The sequence below is a fragment of the Seriola lalandi genome, unplaced genomic scaffold (genome assembly GCF_002814215.2).
Source record: "Seriola lalandi dorsalis isolate HSWRI2012SDOR001 ecotype SW California unplaced genomic scaffold, Sedor1 jcf7180002054974, whole genome shotgun sequence".
Lineage (NCBI taxonomy): Eukaryota > Metazoa > Chordata > Actinopteri > Carangiformes > Carangidae > Seriola > Seriola lalandi.
Window position 1 is genome coordinate 676,002 of NW_019525524.1, and position 19,946 is coordinate 695,947.

Genomic DNA, 19,946 nt, shown 5'->3' on the forward strand with positions numbered 1-19,946 from the left:
AAATTGAATGTAGGATATAACTTGATTACCCTAAACACACAAGCCACAGCTTGTGTAATCAAAATCATCATTAGGCTGTCAGGCAATGAGGGACGTCCGCCGACAGGTATGATGGGATGACTGACAGCCGCATCTCACGTCAGTGAACATCAGTGAGGAGAATAACGGTAGTGTTAGTTATGGTATCATGGCATCAAAAAGGACTTATCCCTCTGGTTCAGAGGGAAAGATACAAGAAGAAAACTGAAGTAAAACGCTCACAAGCAAAAGGTGAGGCATTTGTTAATTGTGTAGATTCACTTGTGAGGTGAAGGCTTTAGTTATAATTAGCCAGTTTTTGAGCAAGTTTGCCTCTTTTGTCCTGCTGGTTAGCTCAGCTAGCCTTAGCTAAATTGATAAATTAGCTAGTTCAGCTAGCTAGTTAGCATTGTTTGGATGCAAATAAACCCAGCTTTATATGATGTCTGTGATGTCGTTGTCCGGTGGGTGTCGCCTCTCAGTCATAGACCTCCTATGCTGTTAAATATTTACCACAGTAACATTACTTTAGGATTTGCAGATGGAAGCAGAAAAAGCCTGAAGGTGACAACTTTGAAATTGGGTGCATGCTTTAAATGGACTTTGTATATTGCAAGATTATGAATTTTTCTGTATCAGTGCAACATAACTGAAATTATATAAAATATAATATTTTCTTATGATCAATTTTGCTTGGTAACCTAAGGAGCTTTGTCTTTGCAGGTACAATTCTGAAATACTTTGGAGCTCCAGTCCGAGCAGAACCAGCCAATTTATTTGTTTTTATTGTTTTAGGTGGGAGGGGAGAGAATTTTATGTTGAGTTATGTTTCATGTTTAAGAACTTTGTTCTCAAAATTAAAAAAAAGGAAAATCTGTTGCATTTATTGACATTGTTTACCTTTTATTATCATTCTCTGTAGCTTTTGGTTGCTGGGTCAATTTGAGATGTTTAATTTGAATTTGAGAGTTTTTCATGAATCAAGCCTGTTTTCCTCTTCAAGTGTAACACATTGATGCATCTCCTCAGATCATCTTAAAGGGTTTGGATTCCCCCCATTGTAGTTTGACAAAATAGGGGCCCCCAAACAGCATCTTGCATAGGCCCCCCAAAAAGCTAGTAACTACCCTGAACGGGCCCTCGGACTCCTGTGCACCTTTGGGTGGTCTGTGCCAATTTTTGTGAGTTTTCGAGTATGTTAACGTCCTCAAAAATCAAATATTCCAGCAGAAAAATAATAATAATCTCTACAAAAACAATAGGTTCCTGGAACCTCTGATGCCGCTGGGCCCTGGTACACTCGGTGCTCGGGCCCTAATAAACACTAGTTTCAATAGGGTCCTCGCACCCTTCAGTGCTCTGGCCGTTTTATCAGCATCACATGTTCATTTACAGTTTGTTCATCATCAGACAAAACAGCAAAAATACTCAAACGTAATGTTAATTCATGCACTTATTTACAATATATCTTTAGTCTGACATTAATAGAAATTATATTTAAACATGGAAATAGTATTTTTTTTAAATTCTAGTCACGTGATCATGTTTATATTTCACCTTGTTGAATATTACCTTTGGACGTTGCTGTAATCGAACTTACCTGGAAGTATCAGCGTTTCTTCTCATATATTAAGAACTTCATTCATGGTTCAGACGTTGTTGCGTATAACTAAAAACTCCACCTCTTTCACAGGAACGCGCTCGTAACCGGACAGGTAAACCCAGGGTTAACTGAGCCAGTTGGTAACCAGCTTCGTAGTACAGGTTGTCCAGGAGGGACAATGTTAGGTTCAGTTAACCCAGATAACTAAAAGTTATCCTGGGTATGTTGAACTTGCTTCGTAGTACAGGCCTCATGTTCTGACATTAACCCTGAACCATCAGTTCCGTGGTTATTTGCTCACTGTTAACCAGACAGATCACCATTATAATAAGACGTCACATCATCTCAGCTCTGATCCTCAGGTCAATCTGGTGTATTCACTCTGATCTGACTCAGATCCAGACTCAGACCCAGATGGGCAGAGGAGAAGTCAGATCAATCACTGATCAGCAGATCAATCGCTGATCAGCAAGATACATCCCAAACTGGACTTAGAACAGGATGTAGAGGAAGACAGAATTCAGCAGAGAGGCGTGGCTAAAACAAAAACAGGGGTCTATGGGTAGACTGTAAATAAAGATGAAGCTGCTCCATCGTCGCCGTCTTGGCAGTACTTGACTCCACCACTAATGCCCAGCTAATCCAAAAATGGTCAAAGAGGAGGGGCGTGTGTCGAGCTGAATGCCGGCTTGGGGCAGGCATACACTCACCCACCTGTCACTCAAAGAGGCCACACCCTCAATTCTACATAACTTTAAGCCTTAAAATAAAATGTAAACAGGTGAGTTATATAAACAGTTGTCATGACAGAGGAATTAGCAATAGAGACCAAAACTGCTTTTGTTCCAGGCTGTAAACATGTTTATTTCTGCTGTAAAATTGGACATTTTAACATGGTAGTCTATGGAGACTCTAGTGGTCATCAGAGGAACTACAGCTGTTGGTTCCTCTGTGTTGGCTTCTTTTTCCAGCCTCCGAGGTTGCTGGTCGTACCTCCATCTTCTGAGCCAGCAGTGAGGACTTGAAGTTGGACTTGATGACGACCTTGACCTTCAGTTTTGTCCGACCCACTTCTCAGACCAGAGGGACGACTCTGAAGGGGAAGGATGATGTCTTTGGTGGTTCGGTACCTGAACACAGATGACACAGTCAGACGGCCTGGCTTAGCCCATCGCTGATACACCGTGAGTTTTAAAGGTATAGTTTGGGTTATTGGACATGGGGTTGTATGAGGTAGTCATGCATTGTCATTGTGTTACCTGCAGTATATTATATCAGTGCGATGACAGTTAGGTGAGGCAGCAGGAAACACTAGCAGAGCTGCTGTGGGCAGGGCCAGCAGATAAAATGTGTTTAACCCATTTATACCGGCTGCTGCGTAGTGCAGCATTGTTGATTCCTCGTCATTTTCATGATATATTTATACATATTTTACATATTTATATGCTGCATGCGTCATGAAAATGACGAGAAATCAACAATGCTGCACTACGCAGCAGCCGGCAGGAGACTCAATGTTGCGCTACGCAGCACCCGGTATAAATGGGTTAAGACACCTTTAAAAGACGCCCACTGAAATTATCCAATATGCATTGAATGTACATGCATTTTCTTTGCATTAAAGCAGCACTTTATTACTTTATTACGCTGCAGCTAGAGGTCAGCTGAGCGAATCAGAAAGCAGCATAATGCAGTGCACTCCGTAGGTGCGCTTGTCTGTAGGAATATGGTAGTACAGCGGTTGAAAAAATGTAGTACCAAAGGAAAGTGCAGTTTTCACAGGCTCAGATCAGGTGTTTAGTGCTCTCAGACAATGCTGATTTAAATCCTGACTCAGGCCTGATGACTAAAATTAATAAATAAATAATTTTTTAATGAATAATTAAGATAATGATCATTAATAATTAAATGTCAGTGAAGAGACAAAGCACTGAACGTGGAGTAAATGTTGTTCCTCTCTTGCTCCGCCCACTAAAAGTGAAAACCTGTTTAGACTCAGGTGATACAGCTGAAGGTGACGTTGCTGTGTGACCTCTGACCTCTTGCCGGTGTCCTCAGAGCTTCCTCCTTTCCCCTGCCTGTCCATGACTATCTTGTCATTCATCTCAAATTTACATTCAGGCATCCTGCTCGGGTAATGCTTCATCAGCACCAGCCCTGAGACGAGAGCGCTGAGCACCTGACCTGAATACACACACATAAATACACAGATAAACACACACACAAAGACACACATATGAACAGACACTTGAAAACACACACAGATGAACATACACAAATAAACAGAAAAAAAACACAGATAAACACACACACATGAACACACACACTGTTAGACGAAGTCACCCTCTTGATCAATCAACAGAAATCAATCAACAACTATTTTGATAAGAAATAGAGAACAACTGTGATACTGTCAACAAGTAAGAGTCTATTAACTACTTTATCAAAGCTCCTGTTCAGCATGTAGGAACATGATGTTTCCAGATGTTTGTCTCCTGACGTGTGTTGTTGTTTAACCAGGGTTATTTGGTGATGATTGATTTCATGGTGCACAGTGTGATCACTGACTACTTCATGTGGAAGTGCAGGAAGAGCTGTTTAATATGAAGTCTCAGGATTCACACTGGCTGAATGTTTGAGAAGATGTTTAGACCAGAATCTGGACTAATCCTACATTGACTGATGGCACCAGTGTGTCTGGAAGAAAACTCATCCCTTAGATGAATGGATTGATCACTAAAACAGTCATCAGCAGCAGTTTTAGTCTTTAGCTCCTCAGACGTGAGGAACTGCTGATAACAGACAACTCATTCATCCAGAGAATAATCATTTGTCATGGCCTTAGATATGATATATTAATAAATAATAATAATGGTAAGATGAGACACTGCTGTAGAAGTTCTGTAAAAACATCCTGATGAAGTCTGAGCTCAAACCTGTTATTTTACACACATACACACATATACATATATACATATATATATGTGTGTGTGTGTGTGTGTGTACATATATAAAACATATGTGTAAAACAAGTGTGAGACACCTTATTGTCCAGTCAGCACCTCTGAACATGAAGCAGCTCACTGTCAATGTTCAATATGTCAATATACTGCAGCATACACACACACATTCATATGTGAATTTACAGGGAGGTCTAACTCCTCTAATATCTCTGGTTGTAAATCAGAGAAGAAGAACATTGAACTTCATTACTTTGATCTACATACTGTTTTACACACAGTAACAATGTCAGTGTAGTATGAGTTTATTATCAGTCACTCATCAGATACTCAAAGTAATCACATTATTTGACTAATGACTCAGTTATTAAAGTTAATGGCTCACTGTCAGAGGAGCCTTTAAACTTCTTCACACCCTCCACACTCATCAGATCTTTTCTATTTAACTGACAGAAACAGAGGAAACAGTCTGATCCAGGACCAGTCTGCCCACTGAATCCATAAACCAAACTGGGTTCCACCAGTTACTGGGATGATGGCTGAGTATACAGACAGTGGTGTCACAGAGCAGAGTAATCAGATTACTGAGGCATGTCAATGATGTTACCCTGAGGAGACTTGAGCAGGTAGACGCTCTCCAACAGGTCCAGAAACAGCTTGTTCCACCTGTACTGGACTCCCTCTCTCCTCCAGCCGATCTGAAATGTCACCTGACTGCTGATCTGAGACTGCTCCTCTCTGGTCTGGAGGGGTCAGAGTTGTGGTGTTGTGCAGTGTGTGTGGTTGTATGTAGTGTGTGCGGTAGTGTGCAGTGTGTGCGGTTGTGTGCAGTGTGTGAGGGGGACCAGGAGAGAGGGACCAGGAGAGAGGGACCAGGAGAGAGGTATACTTTTATGTTTCACAGGTGTCTAAGTATTCAGGTGTTACTGTCTGACTTTAGTTTATTTGACTCTTCATCTTCATCGTCTGTAATTATTCTACTGAAAATCACAGCTGTGTGTTCTCTGTCTGTGTTAATGAATAATCAGGTTCATAGTTTAACATGTGCTGCTGGAACCAGAAGGTTATGACGGTCATACCTGCTCAGTGAGTCCTACCTGGCTCTTGATGCCCTGCTGAGTGATGAAGGTTTTCAGAGCTCCTGTCTCCCGAGTTCTGAGGATAACCAAAGTCCAGAATCTCTGCAGGGACACAGAGACCATGAGGACACACGGACAAACAGACTAACAGGACCATCTCAGTCCAGATCTGAAGCTCGGAGTCCTGGGCTCTGATGGCTCCTGTCTGCACTGTATTTTCTTTAGGTTCTGATTTTCTCATCCAACGCTTACAAAAATCAAAACCTAAAAAAACAGCAGAGCAGCAGAACAGCAGCAGCGTTCAAATGTGTCCTCTTGGGAGTTCAGGAGAACAGGCGAAGATACAGACACATCCCCGCCCTGACCCTGTTAATGAACACTCCTGAATTGAGTTACCACATATTTTTGGCAACGAGGTGAGCTTGTGTTGTTAGCATAGCTAGGCCACAGTGTGCTGGCTATAGACGACAGTGACGCTGCAGAGGAGCTTCACGAGGACGGGAGGCTTTGTGTACAGATGGCTACATTCGGGACTATCTGTGAATTTGTGGAGGGGAATGAGGACCGGAAGGAGTATGAGGAAAGGTTGGGACACTTTTTCCTCGCTATTGGGATTACTGAAGAGGCTAAGAAGCGCTCTATTCTCCTGAGTGTGTGTGGGGCGAAAACTTATAAACTCATAAGGAAAACTGGGGGAGACCCCATATGATGAACTGGTCCGGCTTGTGGGTAACCACCACAACCCCAAGCCTTCAGTGATAGTCCAACAGTTTAAATTTCATAGCCATTTTAGGAAGCCAGGCCAGTGTGTAGCCAACTCTGTAGCTGAGCTTCGGCAGCTTTCAGAGCATTGTGACTCAGGGGCAGTATTGGATTGATAGGCCCCGTGATAGGTAAATGCTGATGCCATACAACGCCGCCTGATCTGAGAAGCCCTACCTTTGACTTTCAAGATGGCACAGGTGCACCAGGTCAGGAGAAAGTCAGGTAAAGAGACTGTTAAAGGAACAAAGCAGGTGGAATGTATTCGGTGTGGGGGAATACACTATGTAAATGACTGTAAATTCAAAGACACTGTCTGTCACGCATGTAATAAAAAGGGACATTTGGCTAAAAAGTGTACGAGCTCGAAGGAAAAAAGCAAACCTATACAGGGGAAAGCCCAACTGGCTGCTACATACCACCTCAAGGATGATGGCGAAGACGCGGTGCGTGCCTACAATATGTTTGGGGCTTGAGGTAGAGGAAGATGGGGCTGATGAGAACCCCCCCAGAGCCTGATTATGCCACAGTCACAGGACAAGACATTGAGTTTGGGATCGATTCAGGAACTACAGCATCTGTCATCAGTGAGGAGACCTACAAGCAGACGTGGGGGTCTGACCTGCCTCCCATTTGCTCATCAAAACTTAAACTGAGGACTTATACAGGGCAGCCAAATCCTCATTTGTTAGTGCTCTATGTGGACATTGGAGCTGAAGATCAGGGAGCAAGAGTCATGCTGCTGATAGCTAAGGGCTGTGGACCTGGTCTGTTGGCTCCGCGAGTTCAGACTAAACTGGCATGAAATAAAGTATACTGACATGACATAAGGGGGCTACAGTGAAACTGCATGTTGACCCCAAGGCTACCCCAAGGTTTTTAAAGTATGAAAGGCAAAGTGGAGGAGGAGCTGGAATGTCTGCAGCGACTGGGCATTGTTGAGCCAGTCCAGTTTTCAAGGTGGGCAGTTCCCATTGTCCCCGTGTTAAAGGAGGACAAGATGGCAAGGATTTGTGGGCATTATAAACTGACGGTGAACCAAGTCTCCAAGATGGCAGAGTACCCGTTGCCACGGTGGAGGACCTATTTCTGACCCTCGCAGGGGGGAAGCATTTCACAAAACTTGACATGAACCATGCCTACCAATAACTGCTCTTTGATAAGGATTCAAAGAAGTACGTTACCATCAACACTCATAAGGGCCTTTTAAAATACCACCAGCTGGTTTTTGGGGTGTCATCGAGCCCTGCCATTTTCCAAAGAACGATGGACACTTTGTTGCGGGGGAGTTCACGTGTGGCTGTGTATCTGGATGAGATTTTGGTCACAAGGGTGATGGAGGCGGAGTATTCGGCTAACCTGGAACAGGTGCCCAGGAGGCTCTCAGGTGGGGCTGCGACTGAAGTGTGGTAAGTGTGTGTTCATGGCTCCAAGCGTGACCTACCTGGGGCACAGGCATGGTCAATTATTATGCCAAGTTTCTTCCTGATCTCTCAAAAGTTTTGGCCCCACTGTACAAGCCGCTTCGCAATGACACTAAGTGGAAATGGGGTGTGGAGCAGGAGACAGCTTTTAAGGAGGTTAAAGACCTCCTCCACTCAGCAAAGCTGCTGGTTCACTTTGACCCTACCAAAGATATCACTCTGTCATGTGACGCCTCTCCCTATGGGGTTGGAGCAGTACTCTCGCATGTGATGGAGGACGGTGCAGAGAAACCCATTAGTTTTGCTTCAAGGACCCTGTCTGCAGCGGAGAAGGGTTACTCTTAGTTAGACAAGAAAGGTCTGGCAGTTGTATTTGCAGTGAGGCACTTTAACCTCTATGGCAGAAACTCCTGTAAAAGTGAGCCAGATCAAGCAGCGGACAGAGAAGGACCCGATCCTCTCCCGAGTCAAAATGCTTCCTTTACAGGGCTAGTCAAGTGTTGTGGAAGGGGAGGAGTTGCAGCCATATGGTAAACGTAAAACAGAACTGAGTCTGCAGGATGGATGCATTTTCTGGGGGTTGAGGGTTGACGTACCTCACCCTGGATGTAGACAGATTGTGGAGGAAATACATGAGACACATCCAGGGGTGTCTAGGATGAAAAGCTTGGCAAGGTCCTATGTCTGGTGGCCAAATATGGATCAGGATCTAGAGAACAAAGTAAAGTCATGCACACAGTGCCAGACTATTCAGAACATGTCACCACCAGCCCCCTTGCATCCATGGGAGTGGCCAGACTGCCCCTGGTCTAGGTGGCACTTTGACTTTGCTGGCCCCTTTATGGGACAAATGTTGCTGATATTAGTAGATGCACATTACAAATGCATAGAGGCATGAGCAACATCACAGCTCCCTCAACCATAGACAAGCTCAGACAGGTGTTTGCAGTCCATGGATTGCCCGACAGTCTGGTCCCAGATAAAGACTCAACGTTCACAAGTGAGCTGTTCGGTGCGTTCATGCAGCAGAATGACATTCATCATATCTGGATGGCCCCTTTCCACCCAGCCTCAAATGGTTTGGCAGAGGGGGCTGTGCAGACTGTGAAGGACAGCTTGAAGCGGATGACAGGAGATTCCATGAGCATGAGGCTTTCACGTTTCTTGTTCAAATATCGCCTCACGCCACAGACGACGACTGCATGCACCACAGCTGAGATGCTGATGAGCCAAGTCAAGGCTGGATCTCCTGCGCCCAGACATAAAGGCACAAGTGGAAAGGAAGCAAGAAAAGCAGAAAAGGGACATGATCATCATGCACGGGAGATACAGTTAAAACCTGATGACCATGTCTGTGAGAAACTTCAGCAGTAACAGTACCCAGCCACGGCTGCTGGGGTTATCCTGAGACAGAGCGGCCCGGGCTCATAAGTTGTTAAGCTGAAGGATGAACATGTGTTCCGCAAGGAAACACGATCATGTACGCCTGGGTCACGAAACAGGCTCAGAGTTGGACAGCTCCCCGGAGTGGCCCCTGGCGAGACAGTCCACTGTGGGACAGTGTCCACCAGCGACAGTGCCAGAGAGAGAACCACAGGGAGAGTTGTTGGTGCCCCCTGATATGGTGGGACCCCCTAACACGCAAACCCCACTCATGCCCCCAAGACTGGCCTCTCCCAAACCACCCTCACCTGTGGTGTCTCCTGAGTCACCACTGTGCAGGTCACAGTTCACCCCAAACCTCCAGACAGACTGGATTGGACAGCTGTTTTTAGACGGACTGGGGGAATGTGCCTTGTTGTTCACATGTTGCATTAGCAAACTGTTGATGCTCTTTTAAGTTTAATGTTGAGTGTGCAGGCTAAGTCACCACTGTTATTATTTTGAGTTAATTTACATAGGGAGGCATTTAAAATGGGAGGGGGTTTGTAATGGGACAGAATTAAAATGTGTTAATGTGGTGAGCGTACAGGTAAAGTAGCTATGCACCCGCTAGGGAACACTGTTGATACAGAATCGACGTGTTCATGAGTTTTCAAGGAATGAGGAAGAGTACCTCCAGTGCCTCGGGCTCAGGTGTGTATGTGTGAGCCAGGTTAGCCCTCTGCCCTGCAGCATGTTGGATGCTTAAGTACGTATGTGAATGTATTAATCGTGCAACTTTAACGTAAAGCCGACTGAATGACAGTACATGTCGCATGCTTCTTTTTCAAGGTACAAGTTACGACAAACACTGTTTACCGTCCAGCAGCTCGTAGATCAGGTCCAAGTTGTTCTTGACGTTCACTTCAGTGATTTTACTGAAGTATGCCATCATCACGTCACTCATCTTGTAGAGGAATTCGAACAGCATGGCGACGTTGACTTTCAGCTTGGTGACGGCTGCCAGCGAGATGTTGGAGCGCTCGATGTGGAAGAAGCTGGTCTGAGCGATGTTGGTGACCGGAGAGCGGACCTTCTGCCAGTCTGGATAACATTAACATGAAACACGTCCGCAACATTTCTCCTGGACAGAGAGACGAGGGAGAAGATTACAGTGAAGCAGAGGCTTCTGGAGACTGACCACGGTTCTGACAGAGGATTAGAACCTGGTATGATGGTTCAGGTCTGTCCTATAACCACATCACATGTCAAGGGTTTCACCAAAACCTTCATCATTTGAAACATCAGCAGATTCAAACCTTGTGGTTTCAAGTTTTTTTTTCATCCTGGATCAGATCAACAAATAACATTCTTCATGTGACTATCTCGACTCAAGGTCCACTTACTGACTTTTTCTGGAGCCTGATGGTCCTCCTCACTGTCCCAAGATTTGACACTGAATTCATTTTCTAATTGTTTAAAATTGTTTTTATTCTCTCTGTTCTCTCCTCTCTCTGTATGATGACAATGATGATGATGAATTCATCAGAGAGACCCTTACAGACATGAAACAACAGCCACAAACAAACAGCAGTCAGAACAGATGTGTGTGTGTGTGTGTGTGTGTGTGTGTGTGTGTGTGTGTGTGTGTGTGTGTGTGTTAGAACTTCAGCATGCAGGAATAATATTCCACATGATGTATAAAATGTTGTCTTTGCACTTGTTTGTGTTGTAGACTGAAAATTTTTTTATACTATGATTGTTGACAGATGTTGTGACCATCACTTCATAATTTTATTTTGACTGACAGATAAATATAAACCAAACACACATGTTCCCTCACATGTGTAGGACATGATCTGTAGTCCAGAGCGTGTCCATAGCAACACCATGCCTCACTGATGGTCTGTTTTGACAGACTTCTGTGATTAGGATGTTTCAGTCAGAAGCAGACAGACGTCTCAGTCTGTCGTAAAAATCCAGTCGCAGCTCCTTCCATCAGCAGCCATGTTATCAGTGCAGACTGCTATGATCTCATCACTATAAGGTTTCTCTATGCTGCTGCTGTTGCCTAGCAACAGGCATCCTGCATCGCAGCGACAGGAAGACTGAGGCTGCAGCACATTTAGTACTCAGCTTTGCTGCTACAGAGAGAGGTGCAAACACCGAACCTCTGTCTGAAGCTGCTGACTGTGGTCAGTCCAGGTATATATACAACATCTAAATCAGCTGTTCACTGATGAATCTTCACTGCAAATCAACACAACTAATATCTGTTGTGTTAGGTTACTATCATTTGATCAATGTTTCACGGTCTATCACCAACTATCAGCTGACAGAAACTGGTGAAGCAATAATACAATAAAAAATCCATCTGTCACACACTGAGTTAATGACCCAGCTGTAACCAGCTCTGGAACATAAGTGAAAATCATTTCTGTCAAGACAAGAAACAAAGTGACGAAAACTCTGATGTCAGAGACACTGAGTCCAAATGAAGAGACAATAAGTCACATATGTCTGTCTGATGAATCACCACCTAACACTGAAGCACAGACCTGTGTCCTGTGTGTCAATACAGAGACAAACCTGTAGCTTTTCAAACGGCTCCGCAGATTAATGCTCAGTCTTATGTAGATGAAATATTCAGTCTGACTCTGTGACTGTGCTGTGAGCAGATCTTATATGTTTGACTGAGACTCACATCAGGAACAATGTTTATTGTTTGTGTTTGACTTTTAATTATTATTAACTAATCATTATTATTCAATTATAAATCACTAATATTGTTATTATTATCTTTTTTTGTGTCTTACTTGTAATTATAATTCAAGCTGCACACAGACGCATGTGAAGGATCTGTTTGTGATTTTTCTCTGCTGCTGAACGTGGTTTCCTGACGGAGATGGTGTTTATGTTCACAACACAAGAGGTTATACTACGTCCTCTGAGCAGCTACTTCTTCTGGACAGACTGGGGGCTACAGTGACTCAGTATCAGAAAACTAGTTGGTTAGCATGCTAACTTCACTAGAAGAAAAGACGTGATAGAGACAAGAGTTAATATTGGTGTTTGTTTCTACCGCTAGAGACAGCTGTTGGTGCGTAAAGGGCTGAATGTGATGCTGAACTCACATTTCTGCTAACATTAGCTATGTAGCAATAGCAAAAACTGTGGATGAGTTTAATGTCTGGCTCATGGGCACTTCAGCAGTAAACGTCAGGACTCACCCGATGTCGTCACGGTACACACCCTGGAGATCAACACCTCCCCTTTATGGTTGTAGATGAAGAGTCCTCCAATCATGGCCGACAGCATCAGTCACTCAGAAAAGGATCATGACGAAGAGTCACTACACAGAGGAGGAGGGTTATTACTACAGAGGAGTTTACTGTGGATCTGCTGGTGAGGGGGGCAACAAACAGTGACTGATCATACATCATGTCAGCTTCCAATTACCAATATTTCTGTCATTACTCATTACGTCTGTTTAACATTTTCTTTATCACTGAGACAGTAAACACAGAGAAAACACTTCATAAAAAGATGCTTTTCTAAGACTTTTACTTACATTACATTAAACACAGAGAAACATTAAATCTTGAATCAACTCTTCATCCTCAGATTTATACACAGGTACGAATTTCAGCCATAAATATATATTATAATAATGTCAGTCAAAATAATGAGATTTACAAACTGAAGCTTATTATGAAATGAGTCAGAATTGTGACCTTTTAATTTACATATGTTTCTGTTAAACCATTTTTTCCTTGGTCGTCTACAGACCGTGTTTATATGTGAGATTATATAAAAAATAAAGTAGCTGTGTTGTGTTTGTGTTCAATTAACAGCGTCCACTTCTACTAATCGGTCCCTTTAACATTGCAGCTGCTAGTTAGCATGTTAGCTTGGCTGGTCCTTCTGTGTCCCAGTCGATAAAAATTAACCACAGTCAACAGATAATAAATATAAAGTAACGTTACTCTTCACGGTGGTGACGTAGGTAGCTCGCAGGTCCCTGCACGGTCTGTTCGACGGAGCACAATCCGAACTCCATTTAAAAATCTGACATTTAATTTGACACATCTGCACTCATACTATATCTGGTCATGTTGGCAGTCGGTGACAGTGGACTCTTACGGTACGTTCGGCATTCAGGAAAAACCGAAATGCGGCCTGTATTACGGTAATATGTCACCTTTAACGTTCGGATCGACTCCCGCTGACACACTGGCTGGAGTTGCCGCCCAGTCACTGACGTTAAGATGTAGCTGAAGATAACGTTGTTTATCGATAAACGGTGATTAAAAAGACAAACAGCTCCAGTATCATTCAACACAGTTGTTGTCTGTGTGTGTCGAATTAAATGGCGGCTCCTACTAACTCAGAACTGACAATAAATCACGACTTACTCAGAAAGCGCTGGTATTGATTATCAATAAATAACTGAAAGGCATCACACTAGCAACACCTGCTAACGTTACCGCAGCGGAGACGGTGACGACTCCCCCGCAGTCCATGCGCCACTGCTGCAGTGCGGACAGACAGACGGACGAAGAGACAATCAGTGGATCTGTCCGTCTCCGTGTCCTGACCCGGTCCACAGAGAGGCCACCGTGTCCCCGGGCTACCTCCCACAGAGCCGCTCAGGCCCCGTCGTCCCTCCATCCGGACATTTGACCGTGAAAACCGGACTCTCCAGCCTCCTCCGGTCGGAGGCAAGATGTCGGCGGCGGAGCAGACTGTCAGCTGACGGAGCCCGGTCCGGCTGCGTCCCGTTCAGAACCACCACCCTCCTCCACCCAGACTCCTCCCGCTAGATCAGACTCTATTTTAACTCAGTACAGATCTTATTTTTACCAGGTCAATACCGAAGTCTTGGTGTGGTCCTCTCACCAACAGGAACCGGGCCTGTGGTCTCTGCTCTAGCCGCGCGCTGAGACCGAGGTGGCGGGTGTGTGGATTGGGACGCGTCCCTCCCTCCTTAGGAGTGATCATCACTCAGCAGGCCTAAGATCTCTGGAAACAGCACCCATAGGATCCATGATCCATGTTTCCAGGGTTGGGTGTAGTCTAGGTGGGACCCTGAAGGACATATCTGAAACTCTGGGGCTCCAGAATTGCAGGGGCCTGAAAACCTCCAGACTCTGTGTGAGAAATGTGTTAGGGAAAATGCAGCAAAGGGCCGTTTTAGGCGCGGGAGGGATGGGGGTGGGGGTGCAGGACATTTTCGACAATAAATATTAAACAAAGATCTACTTCATAAAGTCAGTCACAGGGACCAAGGCTGGACAACCACCCACTGCCTCAGGGAGCCCTAGAAGCCCCTGGTGCAGGTCCTCCATCCTGTGGCCCCAGTCTTGCAGTTTTAAAACCTTTTTTTTGCTTTTATGCTGCATATCCCTAAACGAATCAGAGACAACACGAAACCTGGAGCCTTTGACTCACATGTACACACTGTGCAGAGAGGAAAGGAGTCTGGTCTTTACTGGAACATGTGAGGAATTTAAACTTTAAAAATGAAATGAAATGAAACACCTGCAAAAACAAGAACGTGATTGTCTGACAGGACAGAGCTGTTCAACAGATTTGATATAAATGTTTATGTTTGTCCTGTAACATGTTTATACAGAATATATTTTCTCTGAGCTTTTGTCTGAAAATATTAATAAAACAAACTCAACACCAAATGTTCGTTGACATTTTTTAATTGTTTTCCTCAAGTTTCAGAGTGAAGACAGCAGAGACAAAACAAAAACAATCTGTTTATCCATCACGGGCAAACATCTCATAAATAATAATAAATATATTCATATACATTATTGAATGTGTGCTCTGTGGGTAAGATGTGCTCAGGATATTAGAACATTAGGTGCTACACAGAATAAATAAACAGTGAAGTCAGTGGAAATGAGGTACAGAGGTTTTTGGCTTCACTGAGACCTGAAACCTGCTGGGTACAGCAGCGACTGTTCAAACTGGTCTTAAACTCCCAGAACAACCAATAATCATGTTCCACCTCGTTTCAGTGAAAGCCCATCCATCAGTTTTTTTGACGATTGTCTGAATCTGGGTTCAGGTCAGCACCCTATGTAAGGTAGTCCAGGTGTCCTTCAGCTTGTCTTGGGGGATTTCAAGACATTACCAGGACCGGATATGTCAGCTCTCAGGTCTAGCCTGGGATCTTCTACCAGTTTGAGATACCCAAAAAGCCTTCTAAAGGGAAACATCCCGATCAGACGTCCACCCAACCTAAACTGACTCCTCCTAACATGAAGGATCAGTGGTTCTCCTCCAACCTTCTTCCAGATGTCCAAGGTCCTCACCCTGTCTCTGAGGGTTAGGACAGTCACCCTGTGGAGAAACCTCATTTTGGTTGGTTGTCTCCAGTCTCATTATTTTGGTCAATACCCTAACCTCATGAGGTGTAGTTTGTAATTTGGATCAACCAGTGAATCGAGAGCTTCAAGATTAGGAAACAGTCTGCAAAGACTCCAAGACACTGGATTTCTTTAACTTGGGGCAGTGACTTGTTCTACCAGAGTGACCAAGGCCTCAGACCTGGAGGTGCTAACCCCTCAGTCCCTCTGCTTCACACTCAGCTGCAGATCGTCCCTCACCGGAGATCAAGGTCTGATGAAACCAGCGGAGCAACATCAGTCCTGAGACCTTGAAAATGAATGAATGAATGTCCATGAAAATCACAAGCGGTATTACAAACAAGGCAAACCTTGACTGGGGATGTGTTTGACTCCCTTTTGAGAATCCAGACACAACTTGGCACAGCAGCCATCGCACCCTATATTCCCAAAATACCAACTTCTCCAGGTCCAGAAAACACATCCAGATTGAGTGGACAAACCCCCACCACCCCTACACTGCTCCTCCTGGATTTGAGGTTCAACCATCAGATGGAGTCTCTCTAGCATCATGACATCAGCTAAGGGGGCTGAGCAGTGTGATACACCCATAACTGGAGCACTACCTTCAGTCCTCCTTTTTAACACAGAGAACCACCACCCTGGTCTGCCAGTCAACAAGACCGCCATCCAGAACCTTCAGAGTTGAACCTCATCCAGCCATGGTACGTGGTGCAGCTGTGCAGCTTTTTACCCGCCTCAGTGACCTCTGACAGGGACTCAGGTTTCCTGAGTCTTCCAGCTCTGCCCTCACTATGGTGACTGTGTCAGCTGGGTCTAGGAAACTCAGTTTACTCAAAACTGTTCCTTCACCCACTACAACACTACTTCCACTCAACGTCACCAGTTCTTTCCTTCACTGAAACCTGCCCGAACTAAAACTGCCAAGATTTTCTGCACTGTCTGTCTTTGAGGCATCAAAAGATCCCTTTCCATGGTCCCCCAAATTCCTCCTGAACCCCAGGTTTTGCTTCATTGACCACAGAGGCTGCAGTCCCTCTGGCCTCCTGATACCTGTCTGTTGATTCAAGAGACTTCTGGAAAGACTTCACCACTGGTTTCTCAGAGTACCATCAAAACAGGCACTAATAACCCTCTGACCAGAACCCAGAGCAGAATGCTCTGCTGGAAGCAACAACATGGAAAACTGTCTTCACCCAAGAGACCTGATGATTACACCACAAACCTGATCAGCACTCTACACAGGGAGGGATGGAGGTGAAAAGCAGGTGTGCAGACCTCAGCATGTTGCGGGTGTCCTGGATCCTGGCTGCAGAAACTAGTTTTACAGACATGGACTCACGTCTCTGGTAGGAAATGAGTCTCAGCTTTAGGAGTAGGACTAGTTTTATACTCTATGCACCGCTCTGGGTCTAAAACCAAACCCCTGGAGAGAGTCTGGACTCCTTTTCTGAAGTCCCTCCCTGGTGAAAGACAGGTGTGAGGATGCTCGGACAGTTTTCCTCTCCTGACTAGAAATGGATTTTCATACCTGCTTCTATTATAGATCCATTTCTAAGTTGGTAAAACACCTGGATTTATTCATCTCTGCCTTCCTGAATCTTAGATCACACTAGAAGACGTCTGCAAAAAAGAAACTGTGGATGTGTCCAGACATGCAAAATCAATGACACAGCTCTTAAAAGAACTAAACATGGCCGACAGCCTCTAATGACATGTTGCACAGTGTGGAGGGTAGTCAGGACCACGGGGGAGCAGGAGTCCCTGTTGTGTTATTAACTTGAAACGAGTCCAAAACATCAGTGATTTGGGTTGATATTGGCTGAATGATAAATTAATATTATTAGTGTGTTGTTTTTGCTTTAACTTGTAAAGCTCCTGCAGCTGCAGCACCCCCGTCCCCTACCCCACCCCCACCCCCCAGTGACAGGGTTAATGACCGTCACCAAGCAGAGACCAACCTCCAGGGTTCAGGTTTGATACTGAATGAAATAAAAAAAGATCTGATAAGGGATTAGATAAAACCTGTCAGACCCCGCCCCCAGACACGACCACATGTTGCTGGGAGGAAGGTTCTACCTGTTGTATCCGGCCTCAGAGTCTCTGGATGTGGTCCTGAGGAGAGCGCCACCTGGAGTCTAGTTTCTGCTGAGCAATGTCAACACTCACATAGGGACTGATGGAGGGACGTGGAGTGGGGGGACCAGGAGGTCTGACCCCATTCGGAGGTGTGTTACTGGTGCGTCATGAACACCAGGTTCAAGCACTGGTGAGGTTGTTCACAGTGGATTTACACAACTAAATCAACCTCTGATGTTTCAGTTTCTACTGACATGAAAAAGAAACTTTCCTGAATCAGTTCAGACACTCAGAATCAAATCTAAGTCTTCCTCCATGTCTGTCTTCTTCCTTTCCTCTCACAGTCTCCTCAGTCCTGGATTCACCATCAGCAGATCCTGTTTCCAGGTCTACATCACACCCTGACATCACCTGACATGACATTGTCACAACCTTGAGGGTCACATGACATCCACAAAGAAATCACTGGGGTTTCCCATGGCCAGGTGGAAGGACTGTCTAGAGGCAGAGATTTCAGGGGGGACGGAGGAAAGGTCTTGACGCTGACCTGGAGATGGCGAGGGAGCAAGTGGGGGGTCCTTTGAGTCATTATTACCCTGGAGACCAGAGATGGAGGTCGGGGGTTGCTGGTTGCTGTTGTCGCAAGGGGACTCTGTCCCCGGTTGTTTGGTGGGCTCTGATTGGCTCCCTCCTCCTTCCTCCTTCGGACTGTCACTGCAGTTTGAGCCACTGCTGTGACTTCCTGTTTAGACACATTAACACATGATGTTAGTTCAAGGCTACAGGAAATATTACAAGTCTATTCTTTAAACATCTGGTACACATCAGATTTCAGAATCCTACATAAACATATATATATATATACAGTATATATATACTGTATATATATACACATATATAAAGCAAACAGGAAACAGTTCTGTCACCTTCACTTTGCTGACTTCCTTCTCCTCCTCCTACCCAGGCTGGCAGCTTGTGGAGGGGGTGGGGAGAGCTGTAGGGGTGAGGGACGGGGTACTGATAGGGGAAGGCTGGGGGCCACTGAGCACCTGAAGCCGGAGCCAACGGGTCACTGTCTGGTCCTCCTCCTCCTTGACTGGAGCCTCCTTCGTGATCCAGCAGAGACATCACACCCAGATCTGACAGACAGGAGGAACCAAATTACTGGGACAGGTTGCAGGTGATCCTCTAACTACAGGAAATACTTTTACTGTGACACTCTAACTACTGGAAGTTTTTTTTACTGTGATGCTCTAACTACACAAAGTAATGGAGTGTTCCTGTTGCATGAATACTTTCACTTGGAAGGTGTGAATTCTACCTCCACACTGCACACAGCTGCTGTAACTCAGTACTCCAGTCAGACCCTGAGGACTAGACCTGGACCTACACTGAGAACTCAAATGTGAAATGTTAACAGGGGACATTAAATTTAAATGAATGTAAACAGCAGATAAATAAAACCTCATGAAGAAGATTAATCAGAGGGCTGAACTCATGTGGGCCATGTCACCTGACCTCCACCTGTCCACCACTGAAACCTGACTGTAGTCCACACCACCCTATTCACACAGACTAGACCACCAGACCGCTATTGTTGCAGACTGTTGTGGACTGTTGATGTAACAGGAACCAGACTAGTTATACCAGACCTTGTCCACTTTGTCCATCTGAGAGGAAACTGATCCAGATTATAAAATACAAACATCTGGGACTGAGCATGAAAGAAATTTGTCCTGTAATTACAGGAGCAAGTAGAGGCTACATGTGAAGTGGACAGTCACAGCAGAAACACCAGTAGACTGTAATGATAGGATGTTGATAAATTAATAAGAACAGAAGGTTTCTGGTGCCACGGGATGAAACAGAATCAAATATTTCTCTTATTGATCCTTATCAAAGACAAACTCAGTGTTTACAGACACACAGTGTGAGCTGCAGCAGGTCACAGACGACCTCTGTGACGACCTCACCTCTGCGAGGACCTATGAATTTACAAATATATATATATATACATACAGTGCATATATATATATATATATACATACATAGAACATTTATACAGTATGTGGTTACTTTTAGTTAAGCTCAGAGACGATGTATTATTGAGAAAAATGCTGTTTTACTAATAATATTACTATATAACCACATTAATATAACTGAATAACATCACAAAAATTAGAATTAACATTTTAGGACTAATTATCATCTGTTTATCTAATCTAATTTAATTAATGGAGAAAAATCCCAGGAGTCCGTCAGAGTGAGTTGAAAGA

General features: G+C 44.6%; 1 protein-coding gene, 1 long non-coding RNA gene and 1 pseudogene across 3 annotated transcripts in view; all 3 read right to left on the bottom strand.

The window, feature by feature from the left end:
• Positions 1–2,459: 2,459 nt before the first annotated feature.
• Positions 2,460–12,556, bottom strand: LOC111646692 (AP-2 complex subunit mu-B-like; annotated as a pseudogene). Its single transcript, XR_015436471.1, has 6 exons — positions 12,439–12,556; positions 10,088–10,352; positions 5,661–5,762; positions 5,189–5,324; positions 3,661–3,805; positions 2,460–2,751 (listed from the first exon to the last, which is right to left on the bottom strand). The product of XR_015436471.1 is annotated as an AP-2 complex subunit mu-B-like (transcript).
• A 2,345-nt stretch (positions 12,557–14,901) lies between these two features.
• On the bottom strand, positions 14,902–17,476 carry LOC147817315 (uncharacterized). Its single transcript, XR_015436472.1, has 2 exons — positions 16,300–17,476; positions 14,902–15,826 (listed from the first exon to the last, which is right to left on the bottom strand). It is a non-coding gene; the product is annotated as an uncharacterized LOC147817315 (long non-coding RNA).
• A 40-nt stretch (positions 17,477–17,516) lies between these two features.
• Positions 17,517–19,946, bottom strand: part of LOC111646687 (segment polarity protein dishevelled homolog DVL-2-like) — a gene marked incomplete at its 5' end in the record, with an annotated part of 8,381 nt that continues 5,951 nt past the window's right edge. Inside the window, 2 exons of the mRNA XM_087171073.1 lie at positions 17,517–18,412; positions 18,597–18,809. Of these exons, the coding sequence (XP_087027199.1) occupies positions 18,111–18,412; positions 18,597–18,809 (515 nt within the window). The remainder of the gene's footprint in view (positions 18,413–18,596; positions 18,810–19,946) is intronic.